The 21,900-nt window shown below is 44.8% G+C and overlaps 3 protein-coding genes across 3 annotated transcripts; all 3 read left to right on the top strand.

Annotated features, from left to right (window-relative positions):
* Nucleotides 1-597: 597 nt before the first annotated feature.
* LOC100283744 (dehydrin 13) lies at nucleotides 598-1,257 on the top strand. The gene has a single exon (NM_001156643.2). It carries the CDS (start codon nucleotides 658-660, stop codon nucleotides 982-984), a length of 327 nt encoding a protein of 108 aa, NP_001150115.2. The 5' UTR covers nucleotides 598-657; the 3' UTR covers nucleotides 985-1,257.
* A 4,987-nt stretch (nucleotides 1,258-6,244) lies between these two features.
* LOC103626031 (protein VAPYRIN) lies at nucleotides 6,245-8,780 on the top strand. The gene has a single exon (XM_008646416.3). It carries the CDS (start codon nucleotides 6,876-6,878, stop codon nucleotides 8,535-8,537), a length of 1,662 nt encoding a protein of 553 aa, XP_008644638.1. The 5' UTR covers nucleotides 6,245-6,875; the 3' UTR covers nucleotides 8,538-8,780.
* Nucleotides 8,781-11,597: 2,817 nt separating this feature from the next.
* On the top strand, nucleotides 11,598-19,280 carry LOC103626030 (protein FAR1-RELATED SEQUENCE 5). Its single transcript, XM_008646415.3, has 3 exons — nucleotides 11,598-14,609; nucleotides 17,918-18,053; nucleotides 18,269-19,280. The coding sequence occupies exons 1-3, from the start codon at nucleotides 12,027-12,029 to the stop codon at nucleotides 18,775-18,777; spliced, it is 3,228 nt and encodes a 1,075-aa protein (XP_008644637.1). The 5' UTR covers nucleotides 11,598-12,026; the 3' UTR covers nucleotides 18,778-19,280.
* Nucleotides 19,281-21,900: the final 2,620 nt, after the last annotated feature.

The following is a 21,900-nucleotide window of genomic DNA, read 5'->3' as shown; positions in this document are numbered from 1 at the left end:
GCCGGTGTGACATACAGGTCACTTTGTTTAGGCCATTGAATTGCGGTAAGCATGAGGTGTTTGCTTTCAACTGTTTGGGCTAGGCATCACTGTGAATTGGTCCTCATGAAACGCGTTGCCTTTTGAGATTTTTTTTTTCACATTTTCAGGTTCAAGATGGGGAGTGCTTATACCATTTTGTAAGAATCCCCCCATGTAACATGAGATCTAGGATTGCATGTTTACTTTAGAGTTTACGACCTATTCGCTTTAGATTAAAGACAGCGGTTCCAACTGGTGCAGCTGAAATTTATAAAGACAAAACAATATAGAAACAGTAGAAGCCAATACAAATTAAAGTCAAATAAACAGTCACTATGGTCCTGCGTCCATATCCGACTATAACAATTTACCGTTGCAGCCAAGTAGGGAAACCGGTGCAGGAGCTGCGGGTAGGCAAAGCAATTGGTATCTTCAATTTATGTTCTCTCCTTTATTTACTGCCACCACGTCCTTCATTTCCGACTGGCCTTCCATTTTTCCACACACCCCACCGCAAGCCTCGGAGCACCCACCCCCTTCTCTATAAATACCCGGCTCTGAAGAGCCAACCAAGCTCACCGGTGCATAGCATTATCTTCCCTTCCCTTCCCTGAGCAAAGAGAAGTAGCCACAAGCATGTCTGGCATCATCGACAAGATCCAGGAGACGCTCCACATCGGGGGCGACCACAAGGAGGAGCACGAGCACAAGAAGGGCGAGGAGCACCACAAGAAGGACGACGGGGAGCACCACAAGAAGGACGACGGGGAGCACAAGGAGGGCATCGTGGAGAAGATCAAGGACAAGATCACCGGCGAGCACGGCGACAAGTCCGGCGACCACAAGGACAAAGACCATAAGGAGAAGAAAGATAAGAAGAAGAAGAAAGAGAAGAAGCACGGGGAGGGCCATGACCATGGTGATGGTGACGGACACAGCAGCAGCAGCAGCGACAGCGACTGATCTCGCCTCGCCGAGCGCCGTGCGCACATATGCGCCGCGCAGGTTATAATACGGGCTGTCCGCCGAACACCATGCGCATATATTATACAGTACTCGCCAAGATTGTTGTTCTGCAATCTTCTGGATAAAAAGGTTCTTTTTTTGTTTTCGTTTGTCTGTGGTTTTCATCTTTGCTGGATGGATCTGAAGAACGAAGTCGATGTTGGATTCACATGTATGCATTGCTTGGAGGATACTCACCGGATATCGGTGCTGATGTGATGATCAAAAAAACAGTCTCAGAGATAGCTAGCATGTATGCGCTGTTTGCCAGGTAATAATTAATGGTAATGCAGAAATCGATCTGCTTGATTGTGTTGTGCCTTATGCATCCATCAAAGAGTATTGTTCGTGCGTGTGCTCGCTTTGGAAGCTGGATTGAGGATATCCACGTCTCTTCGTTTATATATATGCCTTGTTGGCTAATGCCATGTGACTCTGTACTTTAAAAAAAACAGTGACCAAATTTGGTATAAGTTGTGAAAACTTATAAGCCATTTTTTTTGCTCTCGATAAAAGTTGCGAAAATTCTGAGAAATAAAGTTTTTTTAAAAAAAATACCCCTATAGTTCATGATTAGCCAAAAGCTACCTTGTTTGGTAGGATGTTTGACTCTAGATTCCGAGTGCTTTTCAGGCACAAATAAAATACTTAAACCTCTGCTAGTTTTAGGTAAGATAGATTTGTTAAAGAAGTTCCGTCTTCAGCATTTTATGTTTCACCCATGACCAATTACACATCTCCCTGGACATTTGGCTCATCATCCTCTACAAAACAGTCGGTCCAAAGTTATGCATGGCCAAACTTCCAAAGTTTCAGAGCATGCTGAATTATAGGTCTGTTTGTGAGGTTATGGATGTGAAAGAAGATGTGAACATGAAAAAAAGTTGTTGTCAGCTCTGAACTATAAAAAAAGTTGTTGTATATTTGTTGGAACTTGCTCTTCTGTGCAAGTTGATCCAACGTGAAAGCGGAAAGAGTATTTGCAAAGTTTGTCGTGGGATGACAAGAGCTTTGTTAATCTATCCCTGTGAGGACACTGTACGGGGGTATTTATAGGCACTCGAGTGGTCGCTCGTCCCTTGTCAAAGACGTTTATGCCCTCGGGTACCCGGTTTATCCCCAGAATATTCCCACGAGGGACGGAGGTTACATACAGTCATTACAGCAAAGGCTATTACAAACGTGACCCGTAATGCGCTTATCCTCACGGGGCCCGTTACCGTGGGCCGAATCCCGCATGGGCCTCCCAGGGCGGTGACGACGTGGGAAACTCGTAGACTTCGACAAAGTCTTCGTCTTGCAACAGAGAGGACGAAGGGGGATCACGCCGGTCTTCATTCAATCGACGCCTTCGACTTGTTCGGACGTGTTTTATGGATGTAGCCTTCGTTGGAGTGACGAGGAGACGAAGGCATCGAGTGAAGGGTAGTGTGTTTGCCTTCGCCCCAACAATATTGTGAGCTGTAAAAAAACTAAAAACCGTTTGGTGGAACCCACTAAAACCCCCTAAAAGTTTGTTCATATATATTTTCATAGTTTCATCCGAAAGTCGATAAAAACATGTCCAGAGGTGCTTCCTGAATCAAACACTTTGGTTCGGCTTTTGGTTTTTAGAGGTTAAAAGCTAAAGCCAAAAGCCAAATCAAACACACCCTAATATAATGTCCTTGTGAATAGCGACATTACATAAATATTCGATAAAATATTGATGCACCACAACCATATGAAAACGAATAATACATAAACCATAATCGACTTCAAACAAATTCTTTACAGTATCATCGGTGCTTGTGCCGCCTCCTCTCCCTCGGTACATCTATGTCGCCACCGTCGCGACGACCGGAAAATGGACCTATGTGCTTCGGGTGGACATACAACGGTGGAAACTTATGCGATATAACGATAAAGATGGTTGTACCGTGAATTAGATTAAAAAGTAAAAGGATTTTTTAAAAGGGACAATGGTAGAAACTAGAAAAAAATGACACTTTATAGGAGTAGGAATTTGTTATGGCTGGTGTCATTTCCCAGGAACAAAACAATTCAACGCTCTCATGCTCTCACGCATCTCATTTAGGGCTTGTTTGAATCCACCTGACAAACAAAATTATTTGCTCATTGGACATTTGATCTTGATAAGACCGTATCCAACGGTTTATCCATATGATTATCTAAAATACTATTTTATATTGTAGACTGTACTATTTATTGAAGATAACACAATAGATGCCAATAGATCATAAAAAAGAGAAATAATCACTACCTCTTTCGGTTTCTTTTCTTTTCTCTCTTGACTAATTGTTTACCATGTAGGGTAAAACAGACTATTACTCCAAACATACTCTGTCTAATTATTTGCTAACTAATTATTTACCGACTAATTGTTAGTTACTGACAAACAATTACCTAGTAGGATCGTCATTTGTTTAGTGGACAAAGCCCTCCTGCTGAATCGAGCGCGACATTTGAAGCGCGTGTACATTTCAGGACTCTAAAACCGGCGCGGCAGATAGCTGAGGCCTGAAGCTAGAAGGTAGGAGGATCAGAATCCTGTCAGCACAACCACGCTCTCCACCAGTTTCTGTCTCCAAATGTAAGGCAGACATTGCGTCGGCATCAGCAATTCAGCATCCTTGCAAGTGAACATCTGAAGCAGCAACGACGGATCCAGGATCCAATCATGCCCTAGGCCCCATCCGGTTCTTACGGATTGATTGGCTAAAATGATTTTTAACCGGATTATTTCTCTAATTTATATAAATTTTGATCAGAACGAATTTCGGGTACAATCCCGCATAAACGAACAAGTGCTTTTATGGGTCTATTAAATTACTAGCCTTCTAATACATTTTGGTTAAAATCAATAAAAATAACTAAAAACATATGGGCCATGCCCTCGGCCACGGGTGGCTCGAGACTGTGTCCGCCTCTGTGTGTGTGAACTGAACGGAGATCCTCGCCAAAGACGGCAGCGAGGAACAAGCATGCGCGCGTGATCGGTTGTGCTTGGGCGTGGCGTAACTGTCTCGTTAGCTTGTGTGTTTCTGAATGATTCGCTTCGACATGACTGTCTCAACGCTTGAGGGTGGACCGTGCCGCTTTCAGATGAGCTCGCGTTCAGTCATGCTCGCTTCATATTAAAATCGATAGAAACCAATACGAATTAAAGCCAAACGAAGGCCGGAGGCTTCAGCATTCCAAGGGCCCTGAATGAACTCGCTCCATTTGTCAGATTTTGGTTAGTCTTCGATGTAGTGATGGTTACAGCCCTGATGATATAGCTTAATTAAGCCTACCTTATACAGACAATGATCAGGGTTCAGGAGCAATAGAACAACGACGAAGTTTTTTTTTTTTAAAAAAAAGATGTACTTTCAAGTACAATTTTCTTCGGGCTTGGCTGTAGCCTCTACGGTTCAGGTTAGTACTCCTTCCTGTACGGCAGGACCAAGCTGCAACTGGTCAGGACTCAGGAGCAAGGTGTAACCTAGGATGGCAGTTAGCAGCTGAAAGCCATAGCAATGTCAGCGTTCACCCGTTCAGCAAGTACAGACATACGGAACCCCCCTCCAGTTCAGGATGCTCCTACTATGAGAATGGCGAGCTAGGGATTGTGAGAGATGGAAAAGAAACGGTACCACTGACCGATTCGGTATATAAGCTGTCTCCAACAACATCTCTATCTCACTCCCTATTTCAAACTTCACTCTAACCAGTGTAGTCTATGTAAAATAATATTTTACACGACTATATACACATTCTCCTGGAGATGGCTTAAGCCATATGAATGCCAGGCAGCTTGGTTATCTCAGTTTGCAGCGCGCGCTGGTGATCGGTTCTTTATTCAACTGTGAACTTAAATTCCCTGTTGTTGAGGCCACGACGGGGCCATTAGCAATACCTTAGTGGTGTTTGTTTATCCATTTTCCATTCCGATGATATCCTAACTCTCATAAACCTATGCGTCTGTTCAGTAATTCAGGGTTAGTACATTAATGTTTTTATTCTTGATAGGGGCCATTCAGGTGTGTTTTTATTCTTGATAGGGTTTTTAACTCGTTGAGATGTCTCTCTCTTAAAGTTTTCTTCGAATAAGTCTTTCTTAACCGGCCTAGTATAACCTTCAGCGTCTAAACCATAAATACAGTAGACATAATATATATAGAGAGTCGTGTAGAGACATGCTCTTCATGAAGAGACTATTTCTTAATTTTTTTCACTTAACCTCTAAAAACACATCTCAAGGGATCCTTCATTCAATTGGGTTGTACATGTCCATGTGAAAGCTTGATCCGTACACGGCTTATATTTTGAGGAAGCCAAATGTTAAAGCTGAACCCATATTATTGCCAGGTCATCGTGAAATGGTTAAAAACATAGATATGGGTGACCAGTTCATCAAAACCTTTGCATCCTGCTATACATACACTAGTGCTCTGACAGTGAAAGAACCATTTATTTACCGATGACAAACGAGTAACTTTCAAGAGAGTATGTTGCCATCGGAGACTGGGTGTGACAGCCTGACAGGAGAAACACAACACTTATTAACAGGCAACGGAGGTCAGAGAGATCAGCGAATGGATAAAGCATGAAGTGGCATGGATGATCCAACAACTTCACTTTGTAATTGTAACAACGGGACTGTTTCACTGTGAAAGTTGTTTGTCACCCGCGCTGAGCATCGAAGCTGATGACGCTAGCAATGGCTTTGTGTGGATCCATCAAATACTCGAGGACCCATCTGTGCGGAAAGCGACCATATTTCATCTGTTTATGCTGACAGGAGATCGGTTAATGTGACAAAGGCAGCGCTTCGATTTATTAGGAAACGTTCCGGCGTCCTATACGGAAGGTTTCGTGAAAGGGAATAACATTTCGTCAATCTTGATGTCACTTTCTGTGTACATGGTCCAGCGGATGCGTCGGACGGATCGGAGGCAATGGCTGCGGGCAACCCGAAGTATCTCTTGACTCCGAATGTTATTTTTGTCGGCTCATAACCAGAACATCAGTATTGATTGTTACAGGTGTATATGCTGCAGTGGTGTAACTGAATTTTACTTGTGCCATAATTTGTTCTACATGCATTACTAAGCCAGAGAGAAAGAGAGTGAGTGAACAGAAATGAGGTAATCATGTTCGTTTTAACTCATGCTGTAAAAGTATATGTATAGGTCTGTCTCCTTCTTTAAACAATCTGAGAAACCGAGTGGCAGTTGTTTGTAAAGTCTATTCAAGCATGCTGTGTGCAGTTGTTTGTCAAAAGTCTATATCCAAGCATGCTAGCTGACTGACAGAAGCAAACCGAACATTCTGAAAAGAAAACGAAATATACCATCAGCAACTGTCAGAAGAACCGAAACTGCTCCTACTGACGCAAGTGTGCCCAACGAAAGCGAGAACGCGACCATTTCATCCAATCACCTCGCTCTGCTTCGTTCGTATCATCAATCCATTTGTTTATCGCCTACAAATGACGAGCGACGGCGCGACAGGTAATGCCGCCGCGGTCGATCTCCGAAATAAAACCCCTCCAGCAGACGCCAAACCCGCCATTAAAATACCCCGGAGCTGCCACCACATAGAACGAGTCGTCCTTGTTCTTCACACCCACCAAGTGGCACGCCTCCACGACGCGCGCGCCGGCTAAGCCGTACGTGACTGCGAGTTACATTAAGACCCCGTCCCTCCTCCCACTCCCACTCCTCTTGATGGCTGCTTCTTCCACCTCTGCATCTACCAAGAACTCATAGGAGCGCAGTAATAAGTGTTCTTGTTAGTAGGACGGCAAGCTTTGGCGAGAGAAGAGAAGAGAAGACGGCGACGGCGACGAAAACAGGAAGGGCATGGATCGGTTGGTGATACCTGAGCCGTCAAACGAGGTGATGATCCGGGTGGAGCCCGGCATGCAGGCGAGGGGGGAGCTGACGCTAAGGAACGCGATGCACACCATGCCGGTGGCGTTCAGGCTGCAGCCGGCGGTGCGCGGGCGCTTCGCGGTTCGCCCGCACACGGGGATCCTGGCGCCGCTCGCGGCGGTCACCGTGGAGGTGCTGTACCTGGCCTCCGCGCCTCCAGATAGGCCCAGCGGGTCAGGAAGAGGAGGAGGGAGCCGTGGCGAGGACGCGTTCCTGCTGCACAGCGTGGTCGTGCCGGGCGCCGCGGTGAAGGAACCGGTGACGGCGCTGGACTCGGTCAACCCAGAGTGGTTCTCGGCGAGGAGGAAGCATGTGTTCGTGGACAGCGGCATCAGGGCGAGCTTCGTGGGCGCGTCCGTGGCCGCGCGCCTCGTCGAGGCCGGCGCGGTCGAGGCGCTCAGGGAGGTGCTCGACCGCAGCGAGCCTGAGTGGCGTGCCGCGGACGCCGCGGACGAGTATGGCCGCACGCTGCTAGACCTCGCCGTCGGCCTGGGCCGCGCCGACATCGTCCAGGTGCTGCTCGAGTACGGCGCCGACGCTGACAAACCGAGCCGCGGCCGGACGCCCCTCGAGGCCGCCGCCGCCTCCGGCGAGTGCCTCATCGCCGAGCTCCTCCTCGCCAACGGCGCGACGCCCGCCGGCTCCGACGCCATCCACGTGGCCGCCGCCGCCGGCCACGACGACGTCCTGAAGCTGCTTCTTGGCAAGCCCGCCCCTGCCTCTCTCGCCTCGTCCTCGTCCGCGTCCTTTTCGTCTTCTTTTACATCTATCGACGCGGCGGGGAGGGACGGCAAGACTCCTCTACGGCTAGCGGCCGAGGCGGGGCGGCGAGACGCAGTGAAGGCGCTTCTCGCGGCGGGCGCGAGGGCCGACGCCAGGTGCGGAACGGACGGTGCCACCGCCCTACACGCCGCGGCGAGGCGCGGCGACGAGGCGGTCGCGCGCCTCCTCCTGTCGCACGGAGTGGCCGGCACGGCCACGGTGCGCGACGCGGCCGGGAAGACTGCATTCGAGATCGCCGCCCAGGAGGGCCACGGCGGCCGGATCCTGCAGTTCTTGGGCCTCGGCGAGGCGATCCTGGCCGCCGCGCGCAAGGGCGAGGTGAGATCGGTCAGGCGCGCGGCCGACGGCGGCGCGTCCGTCGAGGGGCGGGACGCGCATGGCTGGACGCCGCTCATGCGCGCTGCCTTCAAAGGGCGGGCCGACACGGCCCGCGACCTTATCGCCCGTGGCGCGGACATCGACGCAGCCGACGCCGAGGGCTACACGGTGCTGCACTGCGCGGCCGAGGCCGGTCGCGCCGACGTGGTCGACCTCCTCTTAAAGAACGGCGCGAACGCCAAGGCTACGACCGTGAAGGGAAGAACCGCCGCCGATGTCGCCGCCGCCGCGGGGAGGTCCAAGGTGGTTCGGCTTCTTGACAGGGCAAGCGTCATAGGGAGGAAACAGGATGTTACCGAGAAGGTGGCGAAGGGCGGTAGCATGGACAGGAAACAGAGAGGGCGGAAGGGGAGCAGTGGCGCCATAAGGTTTGGTGGTGGGAAGGAGGGATTCGAAGCTGCCGTGGTTACCTTTGGGTGGTCACACTAGCCCACTGCCCCACTGCCAAGAGCCCAAGAAGCAGCTGACCATCAAGGTGGATTCGTTCCAAATTGTGATTAGTTTTGGAGGAGGCGATAATTCATATATTTGTTTTGAAGTTACAGACGAGTAATATATGTGGTATACTTGTAAAAAGATATTCCCCAAAAGTAGACTTTTCTTCTTTTTTCACTTTGTTGTATCACACTGTATACAATGATGGCAATGGTTGTAGTTGACGACTTGATAATATTAGAGCAACTCTAGTAGTTCTCTAAATAACTCTCAAAATCTTAAATTTAAGAAGTAAACAAAAAATCATTCTCTAATAATTCTTCAAATGAACTTGTTAAATTTAGTTACTTCTTCAACCTCATTTACCCTTCAAATCTAGCATCTCGCTAACAACTCACTAAGAGCAACGCCATTAGTTCTCTAGAAAAAGCCCCCTAAATTTATATTTAGGAAGTCGAAAAATAGGTATAGAGAGTAAGAAGTAGCTTGGTCTCCAGCAGGTTCCCGTATTTAGACAGTAATTTAATTTTGAATCTAACTTTGGTATGCATATGCTCCCGTCGTACTTGAACCAAAGGACCTATAGGAAGGTTGCATAGAAGGTTTGGTCGAATCTAATTTTGAATCTAAACCCTAGTTGCTAGAACCTTTGGTTAAGGTAAGAACCGATCAAACCCCCTATGCAGCCTTTAATCTACCCATTAGACAACAAGTAAAAGAGGCATAAGATCAAATCGAATCATTTACCTCTTGATGGAGTAGTGATGGACATATAAACTTGATGGAGCATGGTGCAAATACATTATAAAGCATCTTGCTTTATGTAAATACAATTGTGTGTTGTGTTCAGTTGCATTGTATACTATATTTCTTTATGCAATGTGAAATAATTGTGTGTACCGTTTTTGAGTCGAAGTGAAAAAATACCTTCCTTTTTTCACGCTTCGTAAAGAAAATCCATTTTCTGCAAGATGTTGGAGGGACAAGGAGGGAGGCACGGGGCAAAGAGCAATACAAAACCCACACGTCGACGCGTTTGGGATTATCGGACGAAGCGATAGAAGGCAACAGGGTCACAAGAGGATGCACATATGCGGAGGAGCGCGACAGCGGTGGTCCATACGACATGCGAGGAGGAATGCAATTGACGAGGATGGCGCCCGATGAGTTTCAAGCGGAGAATGGAGCTTCAATTTTTTCAAAGATAATTGGTATAATACCCATCTGTTGCAACGGCACACATGGCGACGATGGTGGTTGAACCATCAATGGTGTCTGTGGCGGTGCATGATCTAGCGTACGTGGTCACGGTCATGGTTGGTGATGTCCAGAGAGGTCCCACAGTCGAAGGGGTGGGTGTCATCAGCGTGATGTTTCTCAAGCTCATGCCACACGTAGAGGAGCAAGAAGGGCGCATTTGGGGAGGGGTGTGTGCAGGTGCGATGGCATCACGACGAACGACAAGGAGAGGAAGAAGGAGGGATCGAGAGTGGATATCGGGTAGAGGCACGCGTCCACAGAGAATCAGAGTATTCGACCTAGTGATAGTTAGAAAGAGTTGGCCAATACAGAATCTCATGCGCCTCTCATTGATGAACCCCTTTTTCCTTTATCATCTACTGGTGGTTGATTGATTGAGCGCCGGTCTCACTCATTCTTTATGAGCGGAAGCCATGCACCTATCACCTATAACTAGAGAAGTACTATAGCGCACCTGGAGAAGTACTATACGACACGGCACCTTTGGCGAGGACTCAACTCAACAGAGAATGATTTGACAAACCGAGCGCGAGGAACTGGGCCTCATGGTTGCAGCACTCGACCTCGTGCTCCATGGAGGAGAGCACCTTCTTGCCCTGCTGCACGATCCATTGGTTGAGGAGGCGTGACTCCCGCCTTCGACTGCGCACCGCCGATGTCTTGGCCTCGCACGTCGGACTAATGGTTTGTGATGTCTACCCTTGTCGTAGCGGGGCAGGAGGAGGAAGGATGGGGAGAAGCAGTCGTCCATGTGGTCGCAGAGGGGAGGGAGCCAAAATGAGGAGGCTTGGACCACATGTTGATTAAAAAAAGTTTTTTAGAGTGTTGACATACAGTGACAGTGAAAACTAGTGCTTTAGGCTATGGCCAACAAATTGTGCATGGTCGTGCAAAACACTGTTTTGCACTATAGACCGTAGTGTTTACAAAGTGAAATTTAAAAGAAGAGATGATGAAATAGCTGCCGGAGATAGACTTACAATAGAGAAGAGGAGAGAAGTGCGAGTGGAAGCTTTGCGGTAGCGGTTGACTAGCAAAAGTGCTCGTATGTTGCTGCAATTTCTATTTATGTTTAAGAATATAAAACACAAAGAGATATGTGTTTTGTTGGCTAGGTGAGTGTGAATATAGGTTTGAAATCAACAAACATGGTTCAAATCCTCATTTATGCATAATTTTAGTATTTAAATGTGAGATAGAACAATGGCAGTGGAATCGTGGAACCATAAAAACTAATATTTTAATATAGTAGAGATAGAGATGAAGACAGAGATTGTCGTGGATGATTGCAGGATCGGCTGGCCACTCAAATTCCAGTTCAAGTTCTTATTAGGGGACCAGGTGAGAAGTACCCCCTATGTCCCAAAATATTCGTTTTAGATTAATCACATATTCATTAAATAACATATGTATGTAATTTTCATATTTTTTAAATTTATTATCATTTGAATGAATGTGGATGAAAAAATAGGCTAGAAAGAACTATATTTTAGAACGGAGAGAGTAATAACAACGCGCAAAAAGTACAGTTTATACCTAATAAGAAAAAACATGCCGTTCAAATCAACTGGTTAGTGGCAACCAAACCTTTTTTCGCAAATAAAATCGGGAAAAAAAGTACGAAGCCCTATTTTGGGCCTTTTTGATCACCATCCGATGATCCATTCCACCCAGCTGCCGTCAAAGTACAGGCAATCGCGGTGGGCCACGGAACAAACCCAAGCAGCGCGCGGCCCCACTCGCATCCGGTCCCGGCGGCCGGCGCAAAAGCAAACAAACCCTAGCGAGCCGGACACGGACCCTCCCGCTGATCCGGTGCGCCCGGTCAAACCCCAGAACGCCCCTTCGTCCAGTCACGCTCCCCCAACCCCTCTCCGCGGTCCGCCCCCCTCTCACCCCACCCATCGTCCCTCGCCTCCTCCCGTCCCGCACCTCGCCGGAGCACCGCCCCCCTCGCCGGAGCACCGCCCCCGCCTCCCTCGCGCATCCCCCTTTTTACCATCTCCTCCGCCTATCTCTGCTCCCCTTATCCATCCTCGAGCTCGCCCGCCGCGTGGATCGCCTCGACCCATTTTACTTTTTTTTTGTACCTCCCCGCCCGAGCGTTAGCTGGTGGGCGGATGTACGTGTCTTGGCTGGAGATGGAGATGCCACTGGCTTGACGGATTGATCTCGGGGAGCTGCCTTTAGTGACCGGCCGCCCTCGGCCTCGCCGCGGCGGCCATGGACACGGAGAGGGGGGCGGGCAGCGAGCAGGGGTCGCCCGACAGCGAAATGGGAGACGGCGACAACGACAGCGTCGGTTACGGCGCAGAGATGGAGGTGGACGCCGGGAGCGGCTCGGCCGGGGCCTCGGCTCCGGCGAGCTCGGCGTCCGCATCGGCCTCGGTCTCCGCGTCAGCGTACGCCGCGCGCGCCGGCGCCTACGACGGGGTCGACCCTTTCGAGGGCATGGAGTTCGACGACGAGGAGGAGGCCTGGACGTTCTACAACGTCTACGCCCACCGCGTGGGCTTCAGCACCCGGATTAGCGTCATGCACAGGTCGCGACGGAACGGCTCCGTCATGTCCCGCCAGTTCGTCTGCGCCAAGGAGGGATTCCGCACCTACCGCGGGAAGAATGAGGTTTCACGTGGTGATGCCGTAGACGCTGGCGACGACGATAGTGGGAGGGGTCGGCGGACGCGGGCTGTCACCAGGGTTGGCTGCAAGGCCATGATCCGGGTGAAGAAGCAGGACAATGGCCGCTGGAGTGTGACCAAGCTGGAGACTGCACATAACCACCCCCTGGTCCCTGCGAACCAGGCACACTGTCTGCGCCCGCACAAGCCACTGTCAGAGTGTGGAAAGCAGCGGCCTTTTGGGGGCCATCGAAATGGCAGTTTGCCTCTGGCAATTGAGCCACCGCCACCTCCTCTTACACCGCCTGTTCCTCATACAAGCATAGCTCAAGTGGTTCCTGAGTATGTTTCGGATGGTATCGGGCATGACACTAGAGTAATTTTGGATTATGTCAAGCGCATGCAAGCTGAAGATCCAGCGTTCTTTTATGCCATGCAATTTGTTGAGGGGCGTCCAGTGGGGAATGTGTTTTGGGCCGATTCGAGGGCTAGGACGGCATACAAAGATTTTGGAGATGCCATCATCTTGGATGACTACTGCAAAAGGAGCAAGCATGAACTTCTACTTGTTGCTTTTACTGGAGTTAATCACCATTGCCAGCCAGTCCTATTTGGTTGTGCCATCATGGCACATAACAATGAGACATCATTTGTTTGGTTGTTTGAGACATTCCTCTTAGCAATGTCTGGACAGCACCCTACCTCTCTTACCATGGAGCATGATAATGCTTTAAAGTCAGCTGCTTTGAAAGTATTTCCTCTAACTAGGCTCCAGTTCTGTAAGTGGCACATCATGAACGAAGCACAAGATAAGCTGTCATATCTCCTAGATGTGTTTCCATCCTTCCATGAGGACTTTATCAATTGCATCAACATGTCTGAAACAATCAATGAGTTTGAAGCAAGTTGGAAGGCATTAATTTCTAAGGTCAGCTCTCAAAAAAGTGAATGGATTGACTTGATGTACAGCTGCCGCCATCAGTGGGTCCCCGTATATCTGAGAGATACATTCTTTGGGGATGTGTCATTAAAGCTGCAATGTTCAAGCAGGAGTTCGTTGTTTGAAGGTTATATCAGTGCCAAAACTGATTCACAGTCATTCATTCAGCAGTACGAAAAAGCTTTAGACTGTTGTTACGAGAAAGAGGTGAAGGAAGAATTTGAAACAAAATATTCACTTCCTGATATGAAGACATCATCTCCTATAGAAAAGCAAGGAGCGGAGTTATATACAAGGTCAATGTTTTTGAAATTCCAACAGGAATTGGTTGGTGCCTCTGTTTACACTGCTGACATGGTGAAAGAGGAGGGCGATGCTTCAATTTATACAGTGACCAGATCTGAAGGAAGTGAGAAGTCTGTAACAGTTCAGTTCAGTTCTTCTGGAAGTTCGGCGACATGTAGCTGTCATATGTTTGAATATTTTGGTATTGTCTGCAGGCACATACTTACCGTGTTTGGCATAAGAGGTGTCTCTGCACTCCCTTCTCATTACTTTGTAAAAAGATGGACAAAGAATGCACTGGATAGAAGCTCAGGCAAGAATGTTGACGAAGTTAGCAGAGTTGCGGAGCCCAAGGAGGAGCAAAGAAGTAGCGCTGAAGATGATGAGCAGTCCCCGACATGGCGTTACAACAGTTTGTGTCGTGAAGCACTAAGGTATGCTGAGGAGGGGGCATCATCATTAGAGGTTTATATTGTGGCAATGCAAGCTCTTCAAGAGGCTGCTAACAGGGTTAATATGGCCAAGAGAGGTATTGGACAGGTAGCACCATTAGCGGTGATGCCAATTGCAGCACAACCACCAGAAAGTTTTGCAAGAAATCAGGAGATTAGTTCTAATAAGCAAAAGAAGAGAAAAAGGAATTCAAATAGCTCAAGGGAGAATGTCACACCAAATCAACTTATGTATGTGCAACAACCTGTTAATTTTCTTTTTGTTGCTCCTGGTCCATCAAGTGCTTTACAAGGGCCTAGTCAGCTAGTTGCTGCTGCTCCTGTTTCTTTGAATAGCAAATATGGACAAACATCTGGTGCAAATAATTCAGTTGATGACAATATACCTCCTGCTTCTGTAGTTGATAAGTTTTCTGGGTTACCTGTCCGAAATGCATCAGCTCCTTCAATTGGAAATCTGCAAGGTGGAGAAACAAAATCCATAGGGACTGATTCACAAATAAAAGAGGTAGTTTACTTTAGCTATGCTGACAACCTGAAGTTATCACTCTGCATTTTTTTTCAAATGTTCTATTTTTGCCAGTTCTTGTAGAATTGACAAGGGAAAAGATACCGTTGTTTTAACTATAGTTGAATTAGTAAAGTACACACTTCTTTTACAAGTTGTTTAGGGTAAATTCTCATTCATTTATAAGTTATCATGCTCTATATCATCAACAGGGAATCTAACCATGTGACTCTTGCCCTTCCTCATTCAATACATACTGTATTGTATCTGTCCATTGATCACTTGTTCATTGGTCACTTACTCACTTAGGTAAAATGGTAGGACACTTAGGTTTTCTGGGTGTCATACTGGATAAACAAGAACTACAATAGGGGATTAGGTTTATTGTATTGCATATATTCTTTAATATGTGCCTATAAGTCTAAGATGGAAGGACATTATGTCATATGAAGGTTCTCATAATTTCTCTACACTTGCATGTGAACATGGAGTAGATATACTATAAGGTTAAAGAAATGTATACAGAGGGATTCGTTTGTTAGAAAAATAATATCTTTACTATATTTAAGCGTGAGTTTCTTCGTGCGTCGCCTCCTCTAGAGGGTGCAACAAGCAAACAAGTTTTCCCTCCTGCACGGAATATCCAAAAAATGGGGTGTAGAGGATTTGAACCCTGCTCGCTTGGTATAAAGCGCTTGGCTTTTTCCACTGCAACTCATGTCTGTTTGTGGTATATAAAGGAGAGATGCTGTAAATATATACATGTACTAATAATTTTAAAACAAAATATAATCATGTTTGAATAAATATCTCATTTAAGCAAGATCTACCTTTATGATATATAGAAACCATAGCCATAGCAATGTACGGGTAACTAGCTAGTATTGTTCTTATGTATTATTTGCTTATTGTATACTTTCTAATAGGATTATTATTCTAGATACATCCAATTCAACCTTTTATTTTAGATTTGCATTGTGTTCAATTAGCGTTGTTTTAAGAGCAGCAGGAGCAGAACTAGGTGCTTTTGTAAATTCATTGCACTATAAATTCTTATTTTTGATGCGATGTATAAAAGACAACACTGATTCAGTTTTACCATCAATGGAACATTTGACAATAAATGACATTATTCTTCTATCTGTTCCGTTTTCCTTCTACTCCAAAATGAACAACCTATAGTCTTTGTTCACTGAGGCACAATGCTTGATTAGATAGTGCTTTGCCTGACTTGTTTTGTTCCTTTTACTTCCAAGTAAATACCATGTAGGTAATTTATAGTACTGTGGATAGTCAGGTGGGAGATAATCAAGGGTTCATATCATTTTTTTCCAATTATGCAATACCAAACATGAAATAGTTTTATTTATTTAAATCTACAATTATGCTACTTCTCAAAGTCACTTTTAATGATTCATCACTAGAGCGCTGATAAACACTTTTGCTTGAGGTTTTCTTGCTATGAAATATAACTAGTAACAAATTATTAGAATATCTCTGGATGCACGATTGTTGTGGCAAATCTAGATTAAGTTGGCACTGGGGTGGGTTTGGTATTTTTTAGCAGGATATCCATGCATATTAGTTATATCTTGGATATGGTATGGTGAGTTGCATGGATATGTCAGGTCCTTGTATCCCATATCAGATACGTGTACACGCCAGATATGTCATGGAGTATCCGGGGACGGGGGAAAATAAACGAGCAATTCCGATACATGTGTGCAGACATACTGAGGTGTTTTTTTGGATATGGCCCAGTCCAGTAGGCCCACTATAACCTTTTGCTCACATGCACCATGCAGCGGGGAGCTAGGCAGCCAGCGACACAACATGCATGCTGCTGCCTTGCCCGCCCGACCTCCTTGCTCAGTCAGCCATCTGCCTGTCCCGCCTGCGAGATCCAATGTTGGTGGGATGCTTTGTGGCTGCGAGCCTGTGATGACACATGCCACGCTCAAGGCTCACGCCACAAATTTTGGACGCCTCATGCACATAGTGCCTCAACGAGCTTCACCACCCACAAGCGACAAATCAACAGTGAGCTGGAGATGAGTTAGCAGTGATTTCTTCCCTGTTTCCTCTCCTATAGCCTCTTTCTGCCCTGTTCCCCATGTGAAATTAATCTCGACTGAAATTGGGATTGAGGAAAGGAATTGGATCAGTGATTTACTCATCTCCTCCAATCCTGAAACCTTGCCCCATGTAAAAAGTGATGTACTTAGTTGAATCCTCCATCGATTGGACAAGTTCCACTTCTTCACTATGCACATATATGTATTTGGATTTTGCAAGTTTGGTATTTGAGATTTGGATGGAGATGCTGGACAAGCTTGGCTCTTGGTGTGTTGGCTAAATGGAAATATGGAAAAGATGGACAGAACAACACAATTGCAAGAATGAGGGAATTTCAAGTTCCTGCTAGTGTGTTATGGCTTTTAGAATTTTAATATGACTTATTTTTTATTTATTAAAAAGCTAAAAGCTTATCTGTGTTGTTTTTTTTACATAAGTATCTTTGCTGTATAGATGGCATGTTTCCCTGGTAACTGCCTGCAGTGAAGTGTGTGAGAATTATGGTATTCTTACCACTTTTAGGTTCAGGGCTGACATTTCAGAAATGTTGCATGCCATTTATTACAGTTTTACCATCTCTTTACCTTTTACTTCAGGGTAAATATTATTAGCTTATGTGACTCAATCTTTAGTGGAAAGAAATCGTTTGATGTCTTCTACTGAGCCAGATTGTTGTTAGCTGCAAGCCTGTAATATGGTTTTCTTGACATCTTATTGGTATCGTATGGGCCTCTTTCAGTTGCGTCATTCAATTAAACATTTTATCTTTAGGGGGTGTTTGGGACAGCTCTGGGTTCCAGCTTCAGCGTGAAGCTGTAGTGTATAATATAAATTTAAATAGTTTTATTTTTTTTAATCTAAATAAGAAATAAAATGACTTATCTAAATGTATTCTAAAAGTTTGCAACTTCAGCTTCACAATTTTCTGAAGCTCCTAATGATCTGCTTCATCAATTTTACCAAATTTTGTGAAGCTAAAGCAGTCCCAAATAGGGCCTTAGTCCTCTGTGATAAGGATTGCATAAGCACTTACACAGCAGTTTAGTTCCCAGTTGTTACTTATACTATTATAAACCTCAGCTTACAGCTTAGTTTAGCTGCAATAGCTTCTTTTCCACTTGTCATGAGTAGCTTATATTTTCTCATTACATGTAAAGAATGATTGCAATTTCAATCATAATGTGCTTCACTAGCTTCAGGTTCCTAACAACGAGTATTTATGGAACCTGCAGAGCCATGAATTATCCCAAGCTAATGGTAGCAGGGGATGCAGTGTAAATACATTAAACTCCAGTGTCGCGCCACAGCTCGTGACTGTTCCTATTGGACTGTGCCTTCCATCCACTGATGGCTCCAAGATATCTGCGGGTACGTGTGATTGTACTTTGCTACTCAAATCCCAAACATCCTATCCCAGTTCTGTTTGTACATGAGTACATCATAAATTATACAAGTTTATGCATGAACCTTTTCTTAAGCTGTGGCTGTGATATATATGAGACATTTTTTTTGTTTCTAAAAGGTATTGCATATATAATAATTGATTTACTAACGAGGTCATTTTGGCATTACTTTTGATGCAGCTGGTATGAACTCTGTAAATTCTGGAGATATCAGTAGCAATGGCAAGTTGTCATTTGGTCTTCATCAATCTCAGTCATCTGCACAACAGCCAGCTACACCATCACAGACAACAACGCTTGACCATATTGACTCCCGTGCTAATCCTGAGGGTTCATCTATAAGGGCTGCAGCCATTGCAGCCGGCGCACGCATTGGGTCCCCATCTGATGCAGCAACAATCATAAAAGCGGCTCAGTCAAAAGGCGCCATCCACATCATGCCTGGGGAAAACCTCCCAAATTACCTGAAACCACTAGCACCAAAACCACTTTCTGCACTACCACCGGCGAACCCACTCAACCCGGCACATGCACCCCCAGGACAGCTCAGCTTTGGTGATTCTGCAGCCGCCAAGGACGCAATCTTCGGTTCCTGGGATGGCACTGACGACGATGAGGAAGACACTGACGATGACGAAGACACGGATGACGACGAAGAGCTGACTGGCGACGATGCAGAACATGAGTGATCTTCTCTCCCTGCACTAACCTCTCCCAATGGCTTGTGAGATGCTGATCTTTAACAACCTCTTCACCAATGGAATCTCTTAGAGCATAGTTGTATACGTGTTTATAGCCTGTATTTAAGGTCCCAGGTCCCAGCTGTCGCCTCCATGAGCCAAGAATTCTTCTTTGATCTCTCTCTCTCTCACTTAGCATGCTTAGAAGCCCCACTTATTTAACCTAATGACAAACATCGAACTTACTTAATCTTCTTCCCTTTTTTGTTGTCTCCTGGTGAGGTTGGTCGATCTGATGGTCAGTTCACGTGTGTAGCTGGTTAGCTATGTTGTGTACAGCATGAGTTGTATGCTGGTGAACTGCTTTCAACAGTCCAAAGTTTTGTACCCTGTTTTTCTCTTGCTGGAAAGGGATTTGTTGGAACTGAGCTCACAGACCCTTTGTCCATTGACTTGGCTTGGAAGAGTGGTTGGTTCATTTGTGAAAAAAAAGATTGATTCTTTGATCCTGACATGCTCCTGGGACTTGCGGGGGTTGAGGAGATTGTTTATATATTTGTTTCGTTTATTTAATTGGTAGTTGTCGTTCGCTGATGCCTTTTGCTGCAGGGGCTGCACGTCAGCCTGATGCATTTGTTTTGAGATTCATGGCATGTCTTGCAGGTCAACTTTTGCCTGATTAATAACATGCTGGTAAACACGGAGGCTGGGCCACAATGTCTAAGTTTAGTAGGTCAAATTGAAGAACTAACTTTAGACTAAAAATTAAATCAAACAGGCCTCCAACGGTGCACTAAATAGCATTCCTAACCGTACATACAGTATGAACAGTTCAATGTAAGGAGTCCTCGTATCTATAGGGAGAAGGAATCTCCCTGTATATATATAGAGTACGAAGCTTCCTCTATACTTTAATAGAGTCGTTTCTTTACGGTATTAATCTTATTTAAATCTCCTAATATAGTAATAATATATTATGATAGTACAAATATTATATAACTTTTTATTTTTAAAAAATGTAAATAGATGTTAATTAGTTGAATTTTATAATACATATGAAGAGGTGTATAAGGAAATGGTTGGAAACCTTGTATATGTACGAGGAGAATTTTTTAAAATGAGATAGTAAAATATATTAGAACGTAATATAAGGAGAGATGTATATATGAAAAGTTGTATAAAGAAATAGTTGGAGACGTCATATATGTGAGAAGATAATTTTAAGATGAGATAGTAAAATATATTAGAACGTAGAGATGTATAGGAAAAATGGTTGGGAGGGTCATGTCATCCGTCAACCACCAACCCCGGAGGTAGGAGCACCTACCACCACTGCCACGGCCCCATTTTGTCCTCCCATGTGGGCCCTAAAGTGGCCAAGTGGGGCGCCTCATGTCTAGTAGTTTTATGAGGATTATGATGGGAGATCAGCTCCAACTCCAATCTATGAGTTCGAATTACATTTATTTGGTTGAACCAGGAAGACGATGCGCATACACTCATGCAGTGTGTTTTGAGTGTGATGTAAGCCAGATTCAAGAAAAAAAAAGTAGCTGGATGGGAGCTTTCATGGTTGGTGGGGGCTGGTGGGCCGAGGAGATGCTCCTACTACTCCCACACCGTTTGAGGGTTGGTGGCACAAAATATTTTCTCGATCTGATAATACCGTTTTTGAACATACCATAATATTTTAGATTCATTGACGTTTAGAAGCACGTTTAAAACTTGTGTATTTTAAACCATGGTTTTACTAATACCATAGTATTTTTTTGGGATAAAAAACTTTGGTCTAAACTATTTTTTTTTGCTTGCACGCAGCTGCAGTTTTCTCTTTTCCTACACTAACTAAAATATTGTATCTTCAAATATGTGTTGGATTAGACACATGTAAAATATACCCTAGTAATGTCACGGTATACAATAAACCATGATATTGTAAACTACGGTTTTAAAAAATAGAGTTCCTAAACAGACATGTGTCATGATTGGCTCGTTGTGGAAAATCAATTTAGACATCTTTGAAACTCAGGAATCTCATGAGAATGCTATAGAAATTTTACAGAAATTAGTTTAAAAATACAGATATCCTTTTGATCCTGTTCGGACTTTGGGTTGTCCGTAGCTTCGCATGCAATTAGTTGTAGTTTCATATGACTAGCCGCTAACAATCTTTTTAATCCCCACTGACCTAGCTAATTGTTAGCTAATAACTACTTTACTAGTTACATCAAACTAGCTAATAACAGTTAATATTAGCTAGTAGCTAATAATTAGCAGCCAATAGATGACCAAAAAATGAAGCATACAAACAATACTACAAACTGACATCGGCTTCATTTCCAAGTAAATCGGCTTTTAAGGTTATCATAAGCTATTTTTTTAAAAAAATAATCAAATTTATAGGAAAAACAAACGTATTTATGCTACCAAATCACAGTAATTAGATAAATCATAAAATGTATTTTTACAGTTTATTTACTTAGATTAATAGATATTTATATTGGTATTCTATAAATTTGGTCAGACATAAAATAAAAAGCTTCACTCAAAGACAATTCTTTCGGTGCGGATGGTGTACCTATCTTTAGTGTATTCCATGAATATCAAGGCAATCAATGAAGAGCGTGCTGTAAACAATCGTCATATCTTGGCCTTATTTGGTTAGAAGGAAATTGCGGTGCATCAAGTGCTTGTTTGGTTAGAAATGAATTAAGTAGGATTTGAAATCTCATACTATTTAAAAATTAAATAACAAGAGATTTAATTTTCACAATCCTCTATAATCCCTATACAACCGAACAAGACATAAGAGCTAGTTTGAAAATTCAAATTCTCTCCGTGGAATTTAAGTTTCTAAACTAGAATATATATCAACATTATCAACATCACCAACAACCCCACATCTGTATTCTGCCCTGCTAGCTAAGCACGTCTCATTAGCTGGCGTAAGCGCCTTTTTTTAATACACCATTTTTCTACGATCTGCTGCTTGCCAGTTGGGCCTTTGTGCATTCCCCTCTGTAAAATAATAAAATACGAAATTTCCGTTTCCGTTTCATTAGTTGGCATTCGCTGTGTAGACTGCAAAAGTCAGCCTGTTGCTGTTTTTTTTTTCTCTTCCATGGATGCGAC

This window comes from Zea mays, chromosome 5, assembly GCF_902167145.1.
Source record: "Zea mays cultivar B73 chromosome 5, Zm-B73-REFERENCE-NAM-5.0, whole genome shotgun sequence".
NCBI classification, from domain to species: Eukaryota; Viridiplantae; Streptophyta; class Magnoliopsida; order Poales; family Poaceae; genus Zea; species Zea mays.
Note: the sequence above shows the minus strand (reverse complement) of the source record. Positions and strands in the feature narration are given on the sequence as shown.